This window comes from Chrysemys picta, chromosome 10, assembly GCF_011386835.1.
Source record: "Chrysemys picta bellii isolate R12L10 chromosome 10, ASM1138683v2, whole genome shotgun sequence".
In the NCBI taxonomy this organism is placed as follows: Eukaryota; Metazoa; Chordata; order Testudines; family Emydidae; genus Chrysemys; species Chrysemys picta.
In genome coordinates this window covers 916,333-934,290 of record NC_088800.1, presented here as the reverse complement: position 1 = coordinate 934,290, position 17,958 = coordinate 916,333, and the positions used below count along the sequence as shown (strand labels likewise).

At 60.5% G+C, this 17,958-nt stretch overlaps 2 protein-coding genes across 2 annotated transcripts; one reads left to right on the top strand and one right to left on the bottom strand.

Annotated features, from left to right (window-relative positions):
* Nucleotides 1-1,835: 1,835 nt before the first annotated feature.
* Nucleotides 1,836-8,541, bottom strand: CIB1 (calcium and integrin binding 1). The gene is made up of 7 exons (XM_065559092.1): nucleotides 8,356-8,541; nucleotides 7,825-7,859; nucleotides 5,460-5,562; nucleotides 4,834-4,987; nucleotides 4,366-4,484; nucleotides 4,180-4,268; nucleotides 1,836-3,135 (listed from the first exon to the last, which is right to left on the bottom strand). Exons 1-7 carry the CDS (start codon nucleotides 8,404-8,406, stop codon nucleotides 3,114-3,116), a joined length of 573 nt encoding a protein of 190 aa, XP_065415164.1. The 5' UTR covers nucleotides 8,407-8,541; the 3' UTR covers nucleotides 1,836-3,113.
* Nucleotides 8,542-11,221: 2,680 nt separating this feature from the next.
* Nucleotides 11,222-16,111, top strand: GDPGP1 (GDP-D-glucose phosphorylase 1). The gene is made up of 2 exons (XM_042856525.2): nucleotides 11,222-11,620; nucleotides 14,411-16,111. The coding sequence occupies exons 1-2, from the start codon at nucleotides 11,319-11,321 to the stop codon at nucleotides 15,675-15,677; spliced, it is 1,569 nt and encodes a 522-aa protein (XP_042712459.2). The 5' UTR covers nucleotides 11,222-11,318; the 3' UTR covers nucleotides 15,678-16,111.
* Nucleotides 16,112-17,958: the final 1,847 nt, after the last annotated feature.

Below are 17,958 nucleotides of genomic sequence, written 5' to 3'. Positions count from 1 at the left end.
CAGTTGCTCCTCCCGGGTGCAGGGCCTTCTGTCACGGAGTCCCGGGGCAATGCGCTGGAACTGCTCCCCGCAAAGCCAGTCAGGACTTTGGGGAGCCTCCTCTCCCTTGGAACAGACAGTCTTCAGGCCAAGAAGCTCACACGGCTTCACCTCCTTGGAGCATTCAGCATCTGCCCCTCCGTCGTCGCTCGACCACACTCCTGTCCTGTCTCCCCAGTGCTTGGCTCTCAGGCCTTGGCTACACTTACCCGGTAGTTCGGCGGCGAGCGATCGAACTTCTGGGTTCGACTTATCGCGTCTAGTCTGGACGCGATAAGTCGAACCCGGAAGTGCTCGCCGTCGACTGCGGTACTCCAGCTCGGCGAGAGGAGTACCGCGGAGTCGACGGGGGAGCCCGCCTGCCGAGTGTGGACCAAGGTAAGTTTGAACTAAGGTACTTCGAACTTCAGCTACGTTATTCATGTAGCTGAAGTTCCGTACCTTAGTTCGAATTAGGGGGTTAGTGTAGACCTGGCCTCAGTAACCAGCTGGGAAACACGATGGCAGATGTGGTCTCTTCTCCCCAGCAGCTGAGAACCGCCTACCTCTCAGGGGGTTCTCCAGGGAGCTGTCGGTGGCTCCCAGGCAGAGCTGAGAACCTGCTCATCCAAGCTGCAAGTGCTCCGGCGACAAGGCAGAGTGTGAGGGGCTGTGCACAGTGCCTGCGGCTCTCGGCAAGCGGGGCAGGAGCTGCTCCCAGAAGCTGATTTTAAATGAGCTCTTGTGAAATGTTAGGGGTCAGGTACGGGCTACAGCTGACCGGCCAGCCTTGTGTGACCTATAAGGCTGTGGCAACGTTCATGTGTAGTGATGTCGTGGTAACGAAAGGCTGTACGTTCTGTTTCAAACCTTCTTTCAGCCAAATGCCCCCATTTGGTTTGCCTGGGCCTGGCTGCTGCCCCTAACGCCAGCCCCAGAGCTGCAGCTCCGTGGCAGGACCCTTTTCTCTCCAGGGTAGCAGCATTTGGCGCTTTTACAACTCTCCAGCTCCCCCGGCCGCACCCCCTTGGCAGCACTGCGCACAGATCCTGCGGGCTGGCCGGCTGTGGGGCACCACAGGCCGTAGGTGTGTGGCGGTGCTGTTAGCGAGAGGGACCCATGACCTGTGAGGCAGTGCGGGATCACACCACAGGCTGGACCTCTGCACTGTTCTCCGCCAGCACCCCGCGGCCAACTGGATCCCATGGCCTCGTGCACCACACGGGACAGCGAAGAGCCCCCCATTCCCTTTGCTATGTTGAAAAGGCCCCTAGCTGGTGAGGGGAATCACCGAGCTGTCAGTGGGCTCCTAGAAGGGGAGGGAGATATAATAGAAACAGTGAAGAGAGGGAGAGAACTCAGGGCTCAGTAACCCCAGGGAGCTGGGAGGGCAGCAGCAGGGGGGTAGGGATAGCTCAGTGGTTTGAGCATTGGCCTGCTAAACCCAGGGTTGTGAGTTCAATCCTTGAGGGGGCCACTTAAGGATCTGGGCAAAATCTAGTACTTGGTCCTGCTAGTGAAGGCAGGGGGCTGGACTCGATGACCTTTCAAGGTCCCTTCCAGGAGATAGGAGATCTCCATTAATTTATTTATTAACCCCCTCCCCTAATGATGGGGCAGGAGAGATTATAGGCTCTGGCCTGACACATTCAGCCCAGGAATCAGCACTGCCCCCTAGAGTGTTCCAGGTGATGGCAGGTTGCCCAGAGCCATGGCCCAGGGGGTGTTCATCCTGTGTGGGTGGGGAAACCAACCCCACACATCTCCCTAGAGAGCTATCAGTTCTCTGCGTGCACGCGCACACACACACACAGGGGTAAGACTCCAACTCTTTATTCATTCTCCATACATGGCTGAGCAGCCCCCCGCCCCGTGCAGAGTACTGCAGGCCCTCCCTCCCACGGTGGGGGAGCGCCCAGCAGAGTGGCACAGGGACATCAGCTGCTTTACCACGTGTAAGAAAGGGTAGAAAGAAAGAAAAGAAAAAACACCCTGAGTCTTTGCTCCCCAGCCAGGCACTAGCACTGTGTCAAGCAGCAGCAGGCAGGGGGGGACCGCAGAGTGGAGCGTTCTGCCTGACGGCCATTGCCTTCCCCTGGCCTGCGGCAGCTGCCTAGCAGGGGAAGGACCCAGGGCCAGGGGGCCTGACAACAGGAATCAGCGGCTGCTTCGGGAAGGGAGGTACAGCACCAGCAGACACTGACTCGCAGGGCGGGGCAGATTGGGTGCAGCACAGGCAGACGCTTTACAAGTCAGTTCTCAGCTGTGGCCCTGCCCGCTGCCAGCCCTGTGAATGCTGGGGCCTGTGCCAGGCCCCCCAGGACCTCCCCCCGCAGACTCTGGCTGAGTAGAAAGCTGTGCGTGGACCTACGAGAGGGAGTTGGGAAGTTACAGAAACACGCTGGCCAGAGCTGCTGGGCTGCAGCATTGTAAGGTGCCCCTTACACTATTGCATAGTCAAACAAGCCCCTTGTGCTGCATCCCTTTGCCTGACCCCTCAGGGAGCCAGCCAGGCCTGCTGCATCCTCAGGGGCTCTTGCCGGAGTCCTAGCTGCCCGTTTGCTCGTGGAAGGCACAAAGAGGCTTGGGAGGGTGAGCCCTGGATTATCACCAGGCCCCAGCAGGAGTTCCCTTCTCCAGCTCAGGATGTCCAGGGCAGGCCAAGAGGACTGTACCTGGTTTGCATAGGAGTAAGCCCCTGAAAATATAGCCCATGGAGACTAGAGATCCCAGCAGCCTCTGCTCTGATCCAGGTATGGCTTGACAGGCTGGGACCTGTAGTCTCCGTGGGCCAGGCGTTTGTTGGAAGCACAAGGCAGCTGCATTAAGGAGCCTGCAGACCAAGAAGAGCACAGAAGGCACAGCATACTGGGCAGGAGAGGCCTTGCCCCGTGGAGCCCTGCATAAGGCACTATGGAAGGAGTGCTCCTAGACACTGGACTCCTAGCACGATCCTGGAGTCACCAATATTATTGCATGTGTTTGCCAGAAGGGGAAGGATCCAGCCACTGCGCAGAGATGGTGCAGAGCCGCACAGCAGGCTAGGAAGGGACAGCCAGCCACAGGACACCTCCGATTGAAGGGACGTGGCGCCATCACAGCACGATCTTGAAGGAACTGAAAGAGACACAGTGACCAGCCCATTCTCATGCTGTGCCACAGGGGAGCTACTCGCTGGGGGCTCCAGTGCTGGGCACGGGAAGGGCTGTATGTAACATGGCGTGAAAGGAGCTCAGAGGGGACATGGCAGACCCAAGCAGAATGCAGCTGGTGTTTGAGACATGATTCTGGACGTCTCCTGCCAATGGCTCGAGGGGGGGGGCGCCCTGGATACCCTGCGCATGGTCAGACAGCCCCCATCAAGCTCGAGGAGTCGAATGGCCAGGGAAGGGGGGGCGTGAGCTCTGGAATGGGGCAGGAGGGCAGTCTGGTGCGTGAGGCTCAGGACTAGAAGACGGGAGAGCTGGGTTCTCCTGCTGCCATGGTGTGACTGTAGGCAAGCAAAGCCTGTGCCCTCTATCCTCCCGTGAAAGGAGAAGGCCCTGCTGCGGCCAGGCGGCGCTCGTTCGGTTTGGGAAGCAGGAAGGATGGGCCGGTGGTAACGAGACTGGCCTGGGAGTTAGAGCCATGGATTCTACTCCCAGCTCTGCTACAGCCTCCCTGTGTAACTGGCGAGTCGCTCCCTGCCCCACCTGCAGCATGGACAGAACAGCCCTTCCCCCCGCTCCGCCAGCTGCGTTCTGTCTGCGAGCTCCTCGGGCAGGCACTGGCTCTGTGCTTACATACAGCTCCCGGCAGAAGGCGCTGGAGACCAGACAAATGAGTGCAGCATCTAGGCACTGCCACAATACAGCTCGCTAGGAAGGGGTCAGGAGCCGCAGCCTCATTGAACTGGGACTCAGGTGCGTAGGAAGTGTTCCCCGAGCATTGCAAGGCCTCAGTGGACAGGGCTAGAGATAGGCAAAGGTTTCTTCACTGTTATAGGAGACTTTTTAGAGCATGTCTGCGCTTTTAGCCCTGCTACCAGCTGGGAGATGTGTGTCCACTCTACGCAGAGAGTTAAGCAAACCCCCATTCCACCCACTGGCTAGCTTTCCCTCCCTAGCAAGCACTGGATTTTCTCCAGCCAGACACTGCAGCAAGCAGTTGAGACAGAGGTACCTGGCAAAGTCTGGTGATCGAGAAATGACATGCTGGAACTCAGAGAGGTTAATGGTCCCATCCTTGTCAATATCGGACTCCTCCAGGATCTGTCAGGGAAAGGGAAACACCAGCCCTCAAAGCCTGCTTGAGCAGCCCCACACAGCAGGTCCAGCAAGCCCTCCTGGCCAAGCCCCACAGACTCACGTTCCGGATGAGCTGGTCCATCTCTGACTCACTCAGCCTAGTCTCATCTCCTTCCCCTGTCAGGCAGTTCACCAGCTTCTCCAGGTCCTTCCTGTCCAGGGTCCCATCGTCGTCAAAATCTTTGGGGGGAAACGTCCAGGTTACCATCAGAGGCACTTGCCCATGAGACCCCCGTTTCCATGGCTATGGCCTAGCAACACAGGAGAGTCACAAGCAGGAGTGCTCCCAGCGAGGGGGTTCTTGGCTGGGCCTCAGGCTTGCCCCGGGGGCCTCGCAGCCTCCCCCTTGGAGCCCTTCACTGGGGTAGGGCTGGCTAACACCACAATCTGCTCCAAGCACCTCAGACTGCAGCTGGGCAAAGTCACCCATGGACAGCAGGTTCCTGACGTGACTCCCCCCCCCAGCCCTGCTCTGCACAGAGGGACCCGCGAAGCAGAGCATTCACCCCGGGGCCTGGCTGATCTCTACCGAAGATGCGGAAGGCGTAGTGGGATTTGATCTCCGAAGTGGCTGAGTCGCTGAAGACGCTCAGCATGTCAAGGAAGTCTTCGAAGGACATGCTGCCATCCCCATCCTCTGAGGTGGAGAAGACCCGGCAGATCCGGTCCCGGAACGGGTTTGCCTGTCAACACATGGGGAATCACCACTGGACTGAGGCACCAGGACTTCCCAGCAGCAGCAGGGCAGTTCTGCTCTAGCTCAGTGGCGGTTCCAGAGGGGTCAGGCAGATGATCACAATGGTCCCTTCCAGACTGTGCAGAGACCCTCAGAACTTCCTGTCCAATTCCATTTGCTGCCGGTTAGCCCCCTGCCATCAGGTGCCTGCAGCACCTGCGTGGCCTGGGAAGCTGGGCACCATGCTGACCGACACCTCTTCCCACAGCCCTGGCAGCGCAGCGGGGAACGGGAAGTGGAGCGAGCGCACCATGACTGGAACCGCCTCCCCAATTGCAGAGCACACCCAAAACGAACGGCAGCTGCCCACAGCCAGCATCCAAGTCTTGGCCCAGACCCAAGAGATCAGTGGGACTGACCTGGTTCCTCCTAGGGCTGGGTGGGAGGGGGAGGCTAAGCAGAAGGGGTGTGCACCATACCTTCAGTTCAGGTAGTGTGAGGATCTTGCTCTTGGGGACTCTTTTCTGCAGGATACTCTCCCTCTCCTCCTTTGACAGCAGCTCCCTGAATCTCTTGTGGGCACTTTGGGAGACAAGAACAATTAGCGCATGGCAGAGCTGCTAACGGTCTGGGACAGAGGCTGCTGAGCTTAGCTAGGGGTCTGCCGGGGTAATTCTTCCCAGAGCTGCCTGGAGAGGTGACTATTCCCCAGCCCTGAGCACACCCCCCATGCTGCACCAGAAACAACACCCTGACGCAAACAAGGGGCGAGGGAGGAGGAACAGTGTTAGCCAATCAGTCCCCGGCCGGCCCTCTTCTCTGCCCTCTGCAGGCACCACAGCATCCGCAGCTGCCTCCTGTGCCAGCTCCTAGACACACCGCACTGTGATCCCCCTACCCCACCCCTGTCCTGTTACGGGGTGGCACTCAGACACTAGCCTATGCCAGGCTGGCTGCAGAGGTTACAGTGCTGGGACACACAGCAGGTAGCAGCAGTGACAGCTGCACACAGGACTCCCGTGCAGGACACTTCAGGACCAGCTGCCTGGGCCATTACTCGCTCTCAGCCAAGGTGCCACTGGCAACCAGGCTAGGCTGGGTGTGTACCAACAGCGTCAAACGCAGCAAAGCGGCATTCGGCAAGGCCCTGCACAGCCCACGGACATTCGCAGCTACAGCATCACAGCACCAGCAGGGCAGACGCTGACACAGCCCAGCCTGGAGATCTTATTTTTCCTTCTTTGCCTCAAGCAGCCCATCAGCGCAGCCAGTAAAACCAGACAGCAGCAGGCTAGAAACACCAAGAAGCCACCACTCCCTGACGCAAAGTCCAGCACACAGAGTGCCGGGTTCAAAGTGCCCTTGTGCCAGGGAACACACCAAGAGCAGGAAGAGACTCCAGTTCAGAAGGGAAGCGCTCCCTGGCCACTGCCCACGGCTGCACCACACTTCCCCCCCGCCCCTTTGCAAGCACCGGGGCTGGGCTGCATGACCCCTAGGCCATGCTCCCTAGCCACCTGCACCCACCTCAGGGTGCAGTGCAACAGATGCCAACACCCCAGCAACTTGGAGCAAAGTACCCCTGCACTGCCTCTTGCACTCAGGGGGCGGGGGGATTCAGGTCAGAGTACAAGCAGGGTAAGGGGACTCTGGCTCTAGGGCCATACTACCACCTGGGTTTCCCTGGGGCAGCAGCCCCCATGCTGGGGGGCATCAGGGCAGCACTGTTTGAATAAAGACTGTTTCTCGTGTAACCGTCTCACTGTCTGCCAGGCAGGGCCTACAGGTGACCTAGCAGAGACCGTCTAGCTTGTACTCAGCCCTAGAGCCCAGCTGCGCTCTGGGGCCTCTGCTGCTGCCCTTCACGGTCCAGGAGCAGCAATGTCAGGTCTGGGCCCAGCTCCTCGTAGACTAGGGTTACCATACGTCCGGTTTTTCCCGGACATGTCCGGCTTTTCGGCAATCAAACCCCCGTCCGGGGGGAATTGCCAAAAAGCCGAACATGTCCGGGAAAAATACCGGACGGGCACTTCCTCTCCCGCGGCTGCTCTGCTCCTCCCCGGACTCAGACTTCGGCTCTGTTTAAGAGCCAAGCTGCCCGAGCCAGTGCTACGGGCTTCGGGCAGCCCCCCTTGCCTCAGGACCCCAGCCGCTGGCCGGGCACTTCTCCTCCCCGGCTCCAGCTGCTCTGCTCCGGCGGCGCAGGGTCCAGAGGCAAGGGGGCTGCCCGAAGCCGGTAGCGCTAGGTCAGGCAGCTTGGCTCTTAAACAGAGCCGAAGTCTGAGTCCGGGGAGGAGCAGAGCAGCCGGAGCCCCGGAGGGGAAGTGCCCGGCCGGGGCCGCAGGGTCCGGAGGCATAGGGGCTGCCCGAAGCCCGAGCGCTACCGGCTTCATGGTTTGCTGGGCAGCCTCCAGACCCTGCGCCCCCGGCTGGGCACTTCCCCTCCTGGGCTCCAGCTGCGCTGGGGAAGCGCCGGCCGGGGGCGCAGGGTCTGGGGGCTGCCCAGCAAACCGGGAAGCCGGTAGCGGTCGGGCAGCCCTTTTTGCGTGGTTGGGAGGGAGGAGGGTGAGGAGTTGGGGCGGGGCCGCGGTTGGGAAAGGGGCGGGGCCAGCCCCCCCCCCCCCTGGAGTGTCCTCTCTTTTTATTTTTTAAATATGGTAACCCTATCATAGACCCCTCCCCACGGAGCTCTGCAATGACTCCCCCTCCCCATGGGGACTGGGGCTGCTACCCAGAGGGCCAGCATCTGACCTGCCCCCTCATGTATAGACCTGGCCCCACAGCTCAGCATCAGCGCTGAGCGGTGTGTGGGGCCGGAAGAAAGCCAGCCCGAGGGGTGCTTACAGCAAGATCTCCTGCTTGGTCAGGAAGGTCAGCTCCTGGGAAAGAGAGAAGGGGAAAGTTATCCCTGCAGCTCGGCTGAGGGGGGCTCTCAGCGCCAGCACTGCCCGGACCCCCCCCCCCCGGGTCCCACCGCCGCAGAGCACTGGAGGGACGAGGCAGTGCCTGCCACAGCAGGGAGGCGAGGGGTACCCCAGCCTGCAGACCCGGCAGAGCAATCGCTGGGGGGGGGGGAGCACGGGGACCGGGCTAGGCTGGACGGGGGGCAGGGGGGGCAGGAAGGAGCCAGTCCGGCCGGGGGGAGAGAAGGGGGGGCAGTCTGGCCGGGCCGGGAGGGGGAAGGTGACGCTGGGGGGAGGGGCAGTCCGGCGGGGAGGGGGGGCAGAAGAGGGGGAAGGGGACGCTGGGGGGGGGCAGTCCGACCGGGGGGGGGAAGAAGGGGGGGCCCGGGAGGGGGACGGGGGGGCAGGAGGGGGGACAGGAGGGGGACGGGGGGGGCAGGAGGGGGACGGGAACGCTGGGGGGAGGCGGTACCTGGTACTCGCCGAGCAGGTCCCGCGGCAGCTGACTGGCCGAACCCCCCATGGCGGCCCGGACCCAACTTCCGCAACTCCGTCACTTTCCGTCCGCCCGGGACGTCCCGTCACCGTCTCCAGGAAACCGCTCCATGGCAACGCCCACGGCTTAAAGGGCCACGGAGCGGGGCATGCTGGGAGCTGTGCCCCCCCACTGCCCGGAGCGGGGCATGCTGGGAGCTGTGCCCCCCCCGCCCCCCAGTGCCCGGAGCGGGGCACGCTGGGAGCTGTGCCCCCCAACCCCCCCAGTGCCCGGAGCGGGGCACGCTGGGAGCTGTGCCCCCCACCCCCCCCCCCAGTGCCCGGAGCGGGGCATGCTGGGAGCTGTGCCCCCCAACCCACAGTGCCCGGAGCGGGGCATGCTGGGAGCTGTGCCCCCCAACCCACAGTGCCCGGAGCGGGGCATGCTGGGAGCTGTGCCCCCCAACCCCCCCAGTGCCCAGAGCGGGGCATGCTGGGAGCTGTGCCCCCCAACCCACAGTGCCCGGAGCGGGGCATGCTGGGAGCTGTGCCCCCCAACCCCCCCAGTGCCCGGAGCGGGGCATGCTGGGAGCTGTGCCCCCCAACCCACAGTGCCCGGAGCGGGGCATGCTGGGAGCTGTGCCCCCCAACCCCCCCAGTGCCCGGAGCGGGGCATGCTGGGAGCTGTGCCCCCCAACTCCCCCAGTGCCCAGAGTGGGGCATGCTGGGAGCTGTGTCCCCCGTCCCCCAGTGCCCAGAGCGGGGCATGCTGGGAGCTGTGCCCCCCAACTCCCCCAGTGCCCAGAGTGGGGCATGCTGGGAGCTGTGTCCCCCGTCCCCCAGTGCCCGGAGCGGGGCATGCTGGGAGCTGTGCCCCCCGTCCCCCAGTGCCCGGAGCGGGGCATGCTGGGAGCTGTGCCCCCCGTCCCCCAGTGCCCGGAGCGGGGCATGCTGGGAGCTGTGCCCCCCGTCCCCCAGTGCCCGGAGCGGGGCATGCTGGGAGCTGTGTCCCCCTCCCCTCGGAGCAGGGCCGGCTCTACCGTTTTTGCCGCCCCAAGCGCGGGGGGGCGATTGCGATCGGCGGCAGCTCTAGCGCCGCTTCATTCTATGGCAGCAAGTCCTTCGCTCCGAGAGGGAGTGACGGCCCCGCCGCCAAATTGCCGCCAAATGGCCGGACGTGCCGCCCCCCTCTTCATTGGCCATCCCAGGCACTGGCTTGCTACGCTGGTGCCTGGAGCCGGCCCTGCCTCAGAGTGGGGCATAGCATCATTTTAGTCCAACCCCCTGCTCAAAGCAAGACCAATCCCCAACTAAATCATCCCAGCCAGGGCTTTGTCAAGCCGGGCCTTAAAAACCTCTAAGGAAGGAGATTCCACCACCTCCCTAGGTAATGCATTCCAGTGCTTCACCACCCTCCTAGTGAAATAGTGTTTCCTAATATCCAACCTAGACCTCCCCCACTGCAACTTGAGACCATTGCTCCTTGTTCTGTCATCTGCCACCACTGAGAACAGTCTAGATCCATCCTCTTTGCAACCCCACTCAGGTAGTTGAAAGCAGCTATCAAATCCCCCCTCATTCTTCTCTTCTGCAGACTAAACAATCCCAGTTCCCTCAGCCTCTCCTCCTAAGTCATGCTGGGGTCTGTGTCCCCCCTCCCGAGCAGGGCATGTTGGGAGCTGTTCCCGTTCCCACTGAACACTGCTGCCCGCCGCCCCATCAGCTGTCCGTGGTGTGTGACGTGACCCCGCGCTGCCATCTGTGAAGTTGGCAAAGCCCTCTAGGTCCCTTCCCAACGCAGGCTTGTTCTCGGTGCTGCAGCCAATCGCTCTGCTCCCGGGAGCCCGACACCATGTGCGAGGGGCAGGGTGAGCTGGGACACCCGGTACCCGCCATGTTGTGAGCACTGTCAGAGTACAAATAATACCAGCACAGAGCGTGCCGTGTGCTGAGCACTGCCCGGGACCTCCAGCGCCGGGGCGGTTCTCTGGGTGCTGGGTGCTGCCGGCCGCTGTTCTCTGGGTGCTGCCGGCCACTGTTCTCTGGGTGCTGGGGGCTGCCAGACGCTGTTCTCTGGGTGCTGCCGGGCACTGTTCTCCGGGTGCTGGCTGCTGCCGGGCACTGTTCTCCAGGTGCTGGGTGCTGCTGGATGCTGTTCTCCGGGTGCTGCCGGGCGCTGTTCTCCGGGTGCTGCCGGACGCTGTTCTTTGGGTGCTGTCGGGCGCTGTTCTCCGGGTGCTGGGTGCTGCCCAGGTGCTGGGTGCTGCCCGGGCACTGTTCTCCGGGTGCTGGGTGCTGTTCTCTGGGTGCTGCCAGGCGCTGTTCTCTGGGTGCTGCCGGGCGCTGTTCTTTGGGTGCTGTCGGGCGCTGTTCTCTGGGTGCTGTCGGGCGCTGTTCTATGGGTGCTGCCTGCGCTGTTCTCCGGGTACTGCCGGGCGCTGTTCTTTGGGTGCTGTCGGGCGCTGTTCTCTGGGTGCTGGGTGCTGTTCTCTGGGTGCTGCCGGGCGCTGTTCTCCGGGTGCTGGGTGCTGTTCTCTGGGTGCCAGGCGCTGTTCTCTGGGTGCTGTTCTCTGGGTGCTGCTGGGTGCTGTTCTCTCGGTGCTGCCGGCGCTGTTCTCCGGGTGCTGGGTGCTGTTCTCTGGGTGCTGCCGGGCGCTGTTCTCTGGGTGCTGCCGGGCGCTGTTCTCTGGGTGCTGCCGGCGCTGTTCTCCGGGTACTGCCGGGCGCTGTTCTTTGGGTGCTGGGTACTGCCGGGACCACTGTGGCGGTGTTGTTGGTGAGCCTGGCACTGCCATGGAGGGTGGAGGGAGATGCTGGAGCTAAACCAGCGCCCTAAGGCAAACCGCTGGGGTTAAACACAACTTCTACCCCAGCCTTTCTGCACCCTCGTGGTCGGGCGGCCAGGAGCCATCCCGCTCCAGCTCCCTGCTGCTCAGGCAGGCCCGGCCTTCTCTCGCCTCCATGGGACGCCGAGCCCAGGGGCAGCAGCGGGGTGTGGCCTGCAGGTGCACGGTGAGTCACTCCACCAGCAAATCCTGCTGCTGCGGAAACCAACTCCAGCGTCTCCTCCTCCGGCCCCAACCTTGGAACCCGGCGAGGCAGCGGAGACACCTCACCCGTCCTCCTGGAGCCGCTCCGCCGCTGTCCCCCGGGGCCGGGCTGCGGGATCGCCGCGCTGCTCCGCCGCTGTCCCGAGGGATTTGCAGACAAACCCGGGCCCGGCCGGCGGGGAGACACCAGCGGCTCCCACAGGCGGCCGGCCGGTAAGTGCGGGCTGTGTCTGCCCCGCCGCAGCCTGGCCTGGGAGGGAGCGTGGGCGCTGCCCGGAGAGCCCAGGCGGTCGGCGGCGCTGCGGGGCCCGAGCAGCAGGAAATGAGTTTCATTGTGCGGGTGGCGGCTCTGGGCCGGTGTAGTGAAGGATACTGCTCCTCGTAGGAATGTGTCCCAGCAGCAGATAAGACAACTTGGGAAAGTGCTCGGCGACTCTGTGCATTCAGATACAGTGATAAGGGAGTCTTTGTTTCCGAGGGGATATGTGTAAAATGTTTCACTGAATTAAGTCTCAGGGATTATCTACACTGGCAAGTTAAAGTGCTCTAACTCGCTGGCTCAGAGGTGTGAGAAATCACACACATACCCCGAGCGCAGCAAGTTTGAGCGCTTGAAAGCGCTAGTGTGGACAGGCTCGGGTCCCAGTGCTCGGAGCTAATCCCCTCATCGAGGAGGATTACCAGGAGCACTGGAACCGGGACAGCCCTTTGAAATGTGTAGTGTAGATATAGCCTCAGGAGGTTAGATCAGACAAAGAGGAGATGCATTGACTAGGCATTGGCATGCCCGTGCCTTTAAGAACCCAGCCCTGGGACTCCGATGCTGAGAGGTGCTGTCTGTGAGAGGGGAAATACAAAAGCCCCTCTGCTCTGCCCACCACCATTTTTGCCATCACGGGTCCCTCCGTCACACTGGGGTAACTGCTACCCCCTGTGCTGGGTTTTGCCCTCTGTCACCCTCTGCCAGCGCCTCCCTCCTGGGCTTAACTCCTGCTCCTCCCCCCAGGCCTGGCCAGTCAATTTCCGCCCCCTGCTCCGACCCTGGGCACTCCCTGCTCCGATTCGCCCCCTTATCCCTTTGTAACCCGTGCCAATAGCAGTCCCCAGACTCTTACCGCTACCAAGGGCAGGGGGAAGGGCAGTGGCTTCAGCAGATGTTACTGAGCATGCTCAGTTCGTGGGACGCTACAAAAAAGCCACTTTGCTCAAATAAAAAAGCCTCTCGCCCCCCCCCCCCAAGCTATTTTGCCAGGCAGTGGTGTCTCAGTGCCACTGGGGTAACTGCTGCCCCCCCCCCTGCCCTGCCTGGGCCGGGTTTTGCCCTTGGTCACCCTCTGCCAGCGCCTCCCTCCTGGCTTAACTCCACCTCCCCCCCAGCCCTGATCTTCCCTTTGCCCCCCCTCCTACTGCTGCCTCCAGCCGCTTGACCCCCCAGACCAGTCAACTGCCCCCCGCCCCCGCTCAGACCCTGCCCCCCTCCTCCTCCGATTCGCCCCCTTTGAACCCCAGCAGGACCCTGCGGGTGTAAGGGCAGGGGGAAGGGCAGTGGCTTCAGCAGATGTACCGAGCATGCTCAGTCCCGTCAGTAGCCCATGTCTAGCAGAGCCGCATCCTTCCCTACACCGGGCTGCGGCCGGAGCTGGGGCTACAGGAGGACCCTGAGCCGCTGCTGGCGAAGCGGTGGGACGGGAGACCCGCCCGGCGGTGAGGTTCAGCCTGGGGCTTTGTTCAGAGCGCTGGGCATGGGGGAGAGGTGCTGGTGGGCAGGGTCTGAGTGAGGGACTGTCTGTAACTGTTAGCACGTGTGTGATCATGGGAACACCCCGCAGACCTGTACATCGCCTGCACTTCCTGAGTCGATACACGGGGCTCCTGGATCACTGGGGACAGGCTCTCCTACACTAGTCTACTGCCCTGGCCCCTGCACGACCATGGGCATGGTCTCTCTCTGCGTGGGTCTCGCAGCCCCTGTCCTGCAGTGTGTGAGCCCCTTATTGTCTCCAGGGTTATGTCCCAGGCCTTAGGAGAAGCATGGTGATCAGCCTACAGGGTTGTTGTCTGGGTCCATGTGTGGGGAGTGCAGGAAGCCAGACAGTGGGCCAGGCTGCAAGATAAGGAATAGGTTTTGCGTTTAGTTCTGAGTGCAGTAAGGCCCACAGCCTCTTCTCTCATGGGGCAGTGAGTTCCATTGTCCAGCTCCATCTCTGATGAAGATTCTGTCTCCTGCACTCGCAAACCTTCCAGTTGTTTCCTTGGCCCTGTGCTATGTAGCTGTCTTGGGAAATCATGCAGGGAGGGGTGATCTCTTTTTTTTAATATGGAGATACACCTATCTCCTAGAACTGGAAGGGACCCCAAAAGGTCATTGAGTCCAGCCCCCTGCCTTCACTAGCAGGACCAAGTACTGATTCTTGCCCCAGATCCCTACGTGGCCCCCTCAAGGTCTGAACTCACAACCCTGGGTTTAGCAGGCTAATGCTCAAACCACTGAGCTCTCCCTCCATCTCTGGGGTAGCTAGAATGATCCCAGGCAGTGCTGTGACAGCAGGACAGAGCTCTTGTGCTAGGCTGTATTCGATGGGACGGGGGGTCAGTGCCACTGCCAAGAGCACAGAGGCCCGTGGCGCTCTGCTCTCAGAGACCTGCACTGCTGGAGTTTTTCCGCTTTCCTAGTACCCGCTGTAGCAATGATACAATCATTGGCAATACTTTGGCCTTCCACCAGAGGATCTCACACACCTTCTAACACTAACTAACCCTCTCAGCCCCTGGGAGGTCAGCATTCTCCCCAGGTGATGGGTGGGGAAGGGACTTGCCGAAGCGCACTCAATGGGGGACTAGGACCCAGCGGCCTGAGTCCCAGACCTGCACTGTCAGCACTCCCCCGCTCTGCGGCAGTCACACGGTCAGTGGAGTCCTTGGCGTTTTGTACAGACGGGCTGTTTCTCTTTGCTTTATCCATGTCCCCATAACAGCCCCTGCTTATTCCATTGTCTGTTTCAGATCGGCTGGAGATGCTGCCTGCAGGGGAGCCCTGAGCCGGTGCTGCTGCTCATCTAACATGGCAGTGTCCCTGGGTGCCAGCCAAGCCCTCCATGAAACATTGGGGTTGCCATCCCAGGAGCAGCCAGAGTGCCGTGCTGTGTCCTGCTCGGAGGACTTTGTTTATGGGGAAGAGGATTTTGTTCTGTGTGGGGTTGGGTGGTGGAGAAGCAGGTCAGAGGGGCCAGCAAGCCGCACCATGTCTCGCTTTGACAGAGCTTTGCAGTCCGGTTGGGAGGAGAGGATGAAGCTGGGTTTGTTCAGGTATCACCTGGGGGAGCTGCAGACCCGTATCTTGCCAGGGAATGTCCGGTTTGTGGCCCAGCTGAACATCCAGAGAGGTCTGGAGAGAAGGAAACCACAGGACATCCAGAGTGTCAGGCAGAAATTCAACCCCCAGCAATTCCACTTCAATAAGATCAAACCAGGGGAAATCCTCTTCCATATGGTCAGGGACCCAAGTCCCCACCCTCCCAGCAGGGGGTGCTCTCAGTTCCAAGGGGGCCTGCCGGAGTCGAAACTCCCAGGGATACCTGACCGCATCCTAGTGGTGATTAATGTCAGCCCCTTGGAGTTTGGACATGTGCTCTTTATTCCAGACCCCACTCTCTGCCTGCCTCAGATTCTCACCCAGGAGCTGCTCCAGTTCGGGCTGGAGTCGGTTCTTCTCAGTGCCCACCCAGGCTTCCGCGTTGGGTTTAACAGCCTGGGAGGCTTCGCCTCGGTCAACCACTTGCACCTACATGGGTTTTACCTGGATTGGGAGCTCCTGACTGAGACTGCCCCAGGCGAACCCCTGTGCCCCACACTCAACTTCCACTTCCTGCGGGGGGTCCCAGCCCCAGGGTTCCTGTTCTACAGTGAAGGGGAGGACCTGGGGGCCCTAGCGCACAATGTCTGCCAAGTCACTGACTACCTGGTGGATAAAGAGATTGCACACAACGTGTTTGTGACCCGGGGAACTGCTCCTGGGGAGCCATCCCACTCGGAGACCCGCTCTGGAATCCGGGTGCTCCTCTGGGCCAGGAGGTCCTGCTTTGGGGCCAAAGGGGAAGTTGCATTTAATGTGGCACTTTGTGAGCTGGCTGGGCACTTGCCCATCAAAACTGCCGAGGACTTCCAGAGCATTACGGAGACAGAAGCCATTCACATCATCCAGAGATACCTCCTCCCTGAGCCGCAGCTGTCACAGCTCCAACGCCAGCTGGTGACACTTCTCACAGAGTAACCACACGGGCTCTGCATTGCACACGGCGTCGCACTTTCTGGGGTCAAGTCTCACTCTTGCGTATTTTGTAACTGCTGTAGAATCGTTCATTGGGGCAGTCGGGGAGCAGGGCGTGACTGGATTTGCCTCCAGGATCCAGCATGGAGGCAACCTTGCTGTTTGAACCACTGTCCCCGTGGACACTGCAGACTGGACCCTCTGGGACACTGACTGACCTGTTGTAGCATCATTGGCAACAAACGAAGGAAGATCTCCATGGTGGGCTTTATCCTTAATCTCACTTGCCCCATGTGAGTTTAAGTGGGGCTCTGCGGTGTGCTGGGAGTGGGAGATAAAGCGGGGGTGTGACCCCCCCAAGTTCCTGATCTAGTTAATGATTGAACTGTTGGCTTGTTTCTGGTGAATCAGCCAATAAACCCCACCCTTGGAAATACCGCAGCATCACGCAGCTTCCTGTCCCCTCTCTTTCCAATAGCACATGGTAAAGGGCCAGTTTGATCAGAATGTGCCTGCGTCCCAGTGACCTCTTTCTATTCCACAGAGCAGCTCCCAGCATGTACCAGTCATAGCTTATCACTTTATTCAAGTGCTTAGATGCCACCATGACAGGCACCCTGAAAACACCATAGATAGGTAGCCCTGCAGGGCCCCCCAGCTCAGAGAGATGGGGCTGAAATCTACCCTAACCCTGCAGGGCCCCCCAGCTCAGAGGGATGGGGCTTGAGTCTACCCTAACCTTGCAGAGACCCCCAGTTTGGATACAGGAGGCTACTCTGGCTTGTACATCATCCGCAGAACTGGCAGCTAATCTGACTGCAGAATCTTTATGACAGAAGTGAGTTCACGGGAATCCATGCTAGCACTCAGGGCCCCAGGGAAAGTGTGGGGCAAGCAGCTGGTAGAATCAGCCTTTCACTTGGAAGCTAAGGCCTGGTCTATACTGCAGAGTTAGGTTGTAGTAAGGCAGCTTACGGCCACCCTAGCTCTGTCAGAGTCTACACACTACAGCCGTTCTCCCACCCACGTGAGTTGCCAAGTACACCAACCTAATAACTCCACCTCCATGAGATGTAGCGCTTCAGCCAATGCAGTTAGGTTGATGCAGTGTCCGTGTAGACACTGCACTGCTTACATCAGACTGTTCTGGCTGTCAGTCCCGGGTGGCAGGGCTCAGGCTGTTGGTCCCCGGGTGGTGGGGCTCAGGCTATCAGTGCCCCACTGACATTTAAATTGGTGTAAGCGCTCCTGGTGAGGACGCGCACACCAACAAAAGGAGCCAGTGTGGACATGCCAAACCGATTTAATTACTGTATGTTGATGCAACTTCAGTCAACTTAGTTTTGTAGTGGCGTTGGTGGGTTCGGGGCTCCCAGTGAGGGGTGGTGGTCGGAGGGCGGTGGCGGGGCTGGGGCTCCCAGTGAGGGGCGGTGGTCGGTGGTGGGGTCAGAGCTCCCAGTTAGGGGTGGTGGTCGGGGGGCACTGGTGGGGTCGGGGCTTCCAATGAGGGGCGGCGGTCAGGGCTCCCAGTGAAGGGCAGTGGTGGGGTCGGGGCTCCCAGTGATGGGTGGTGGTCGGGGGGCGGTGGTGGGGTCGGGGCTCCCAGCAGGATGGGCAACTGGGGACATTTTGCGGGGGGGGGGGGGCGTTGTGGGGGTCAGGGCTGCCAGTGGCTGGTGGCATGTTGGAGGTGTTGGCAGGGGCCGAGGCTCCAAGAGGCTGCAGGTGTGTTGCAGGGGGTGGTGGAAGTCTGTCATATGCCCCATTAGCCGTCTCTTTTAGAAGGCAAATAGTCCCAGTCTTTTCAATCTCTCCTCATACAGAAGCTGTTCCATCCCCCTAATCATTTTTGTTGCCCTTCTCTGAACCTTTTCCAATTCCAATGTATCTTTTTTTTGAGATGGGGTGACCGGAACTGCACACACTATTCAAAGTGTGGGCATACCATGGATTTAGATAGATAGATTCCTTTCCTAACGATTCCCAACATTCTGTTCGCTTTTTTGACGGCCGCTGCACATTGAGTGGATGTTGTCAGGGTACTATCCACAATGACTCCAAGATCTCTCTCTTGAGTTATTGTGCTAAGTCCATACACAAGAAAGCTGTAAATTATGTCAAATCCAGGCCTCTCGTTACAGAGTGGTGACAGCTCATTGAGACTCCATCATTTTATCTGTCTCGTTGGGATGATGTTTTCCAACGTACATTACTTTGCATTTATCGACACTGAATTTCCTCTGCCATTTTCTTGCTACTCACCCAGTTTTGTGAGACCCTCTGC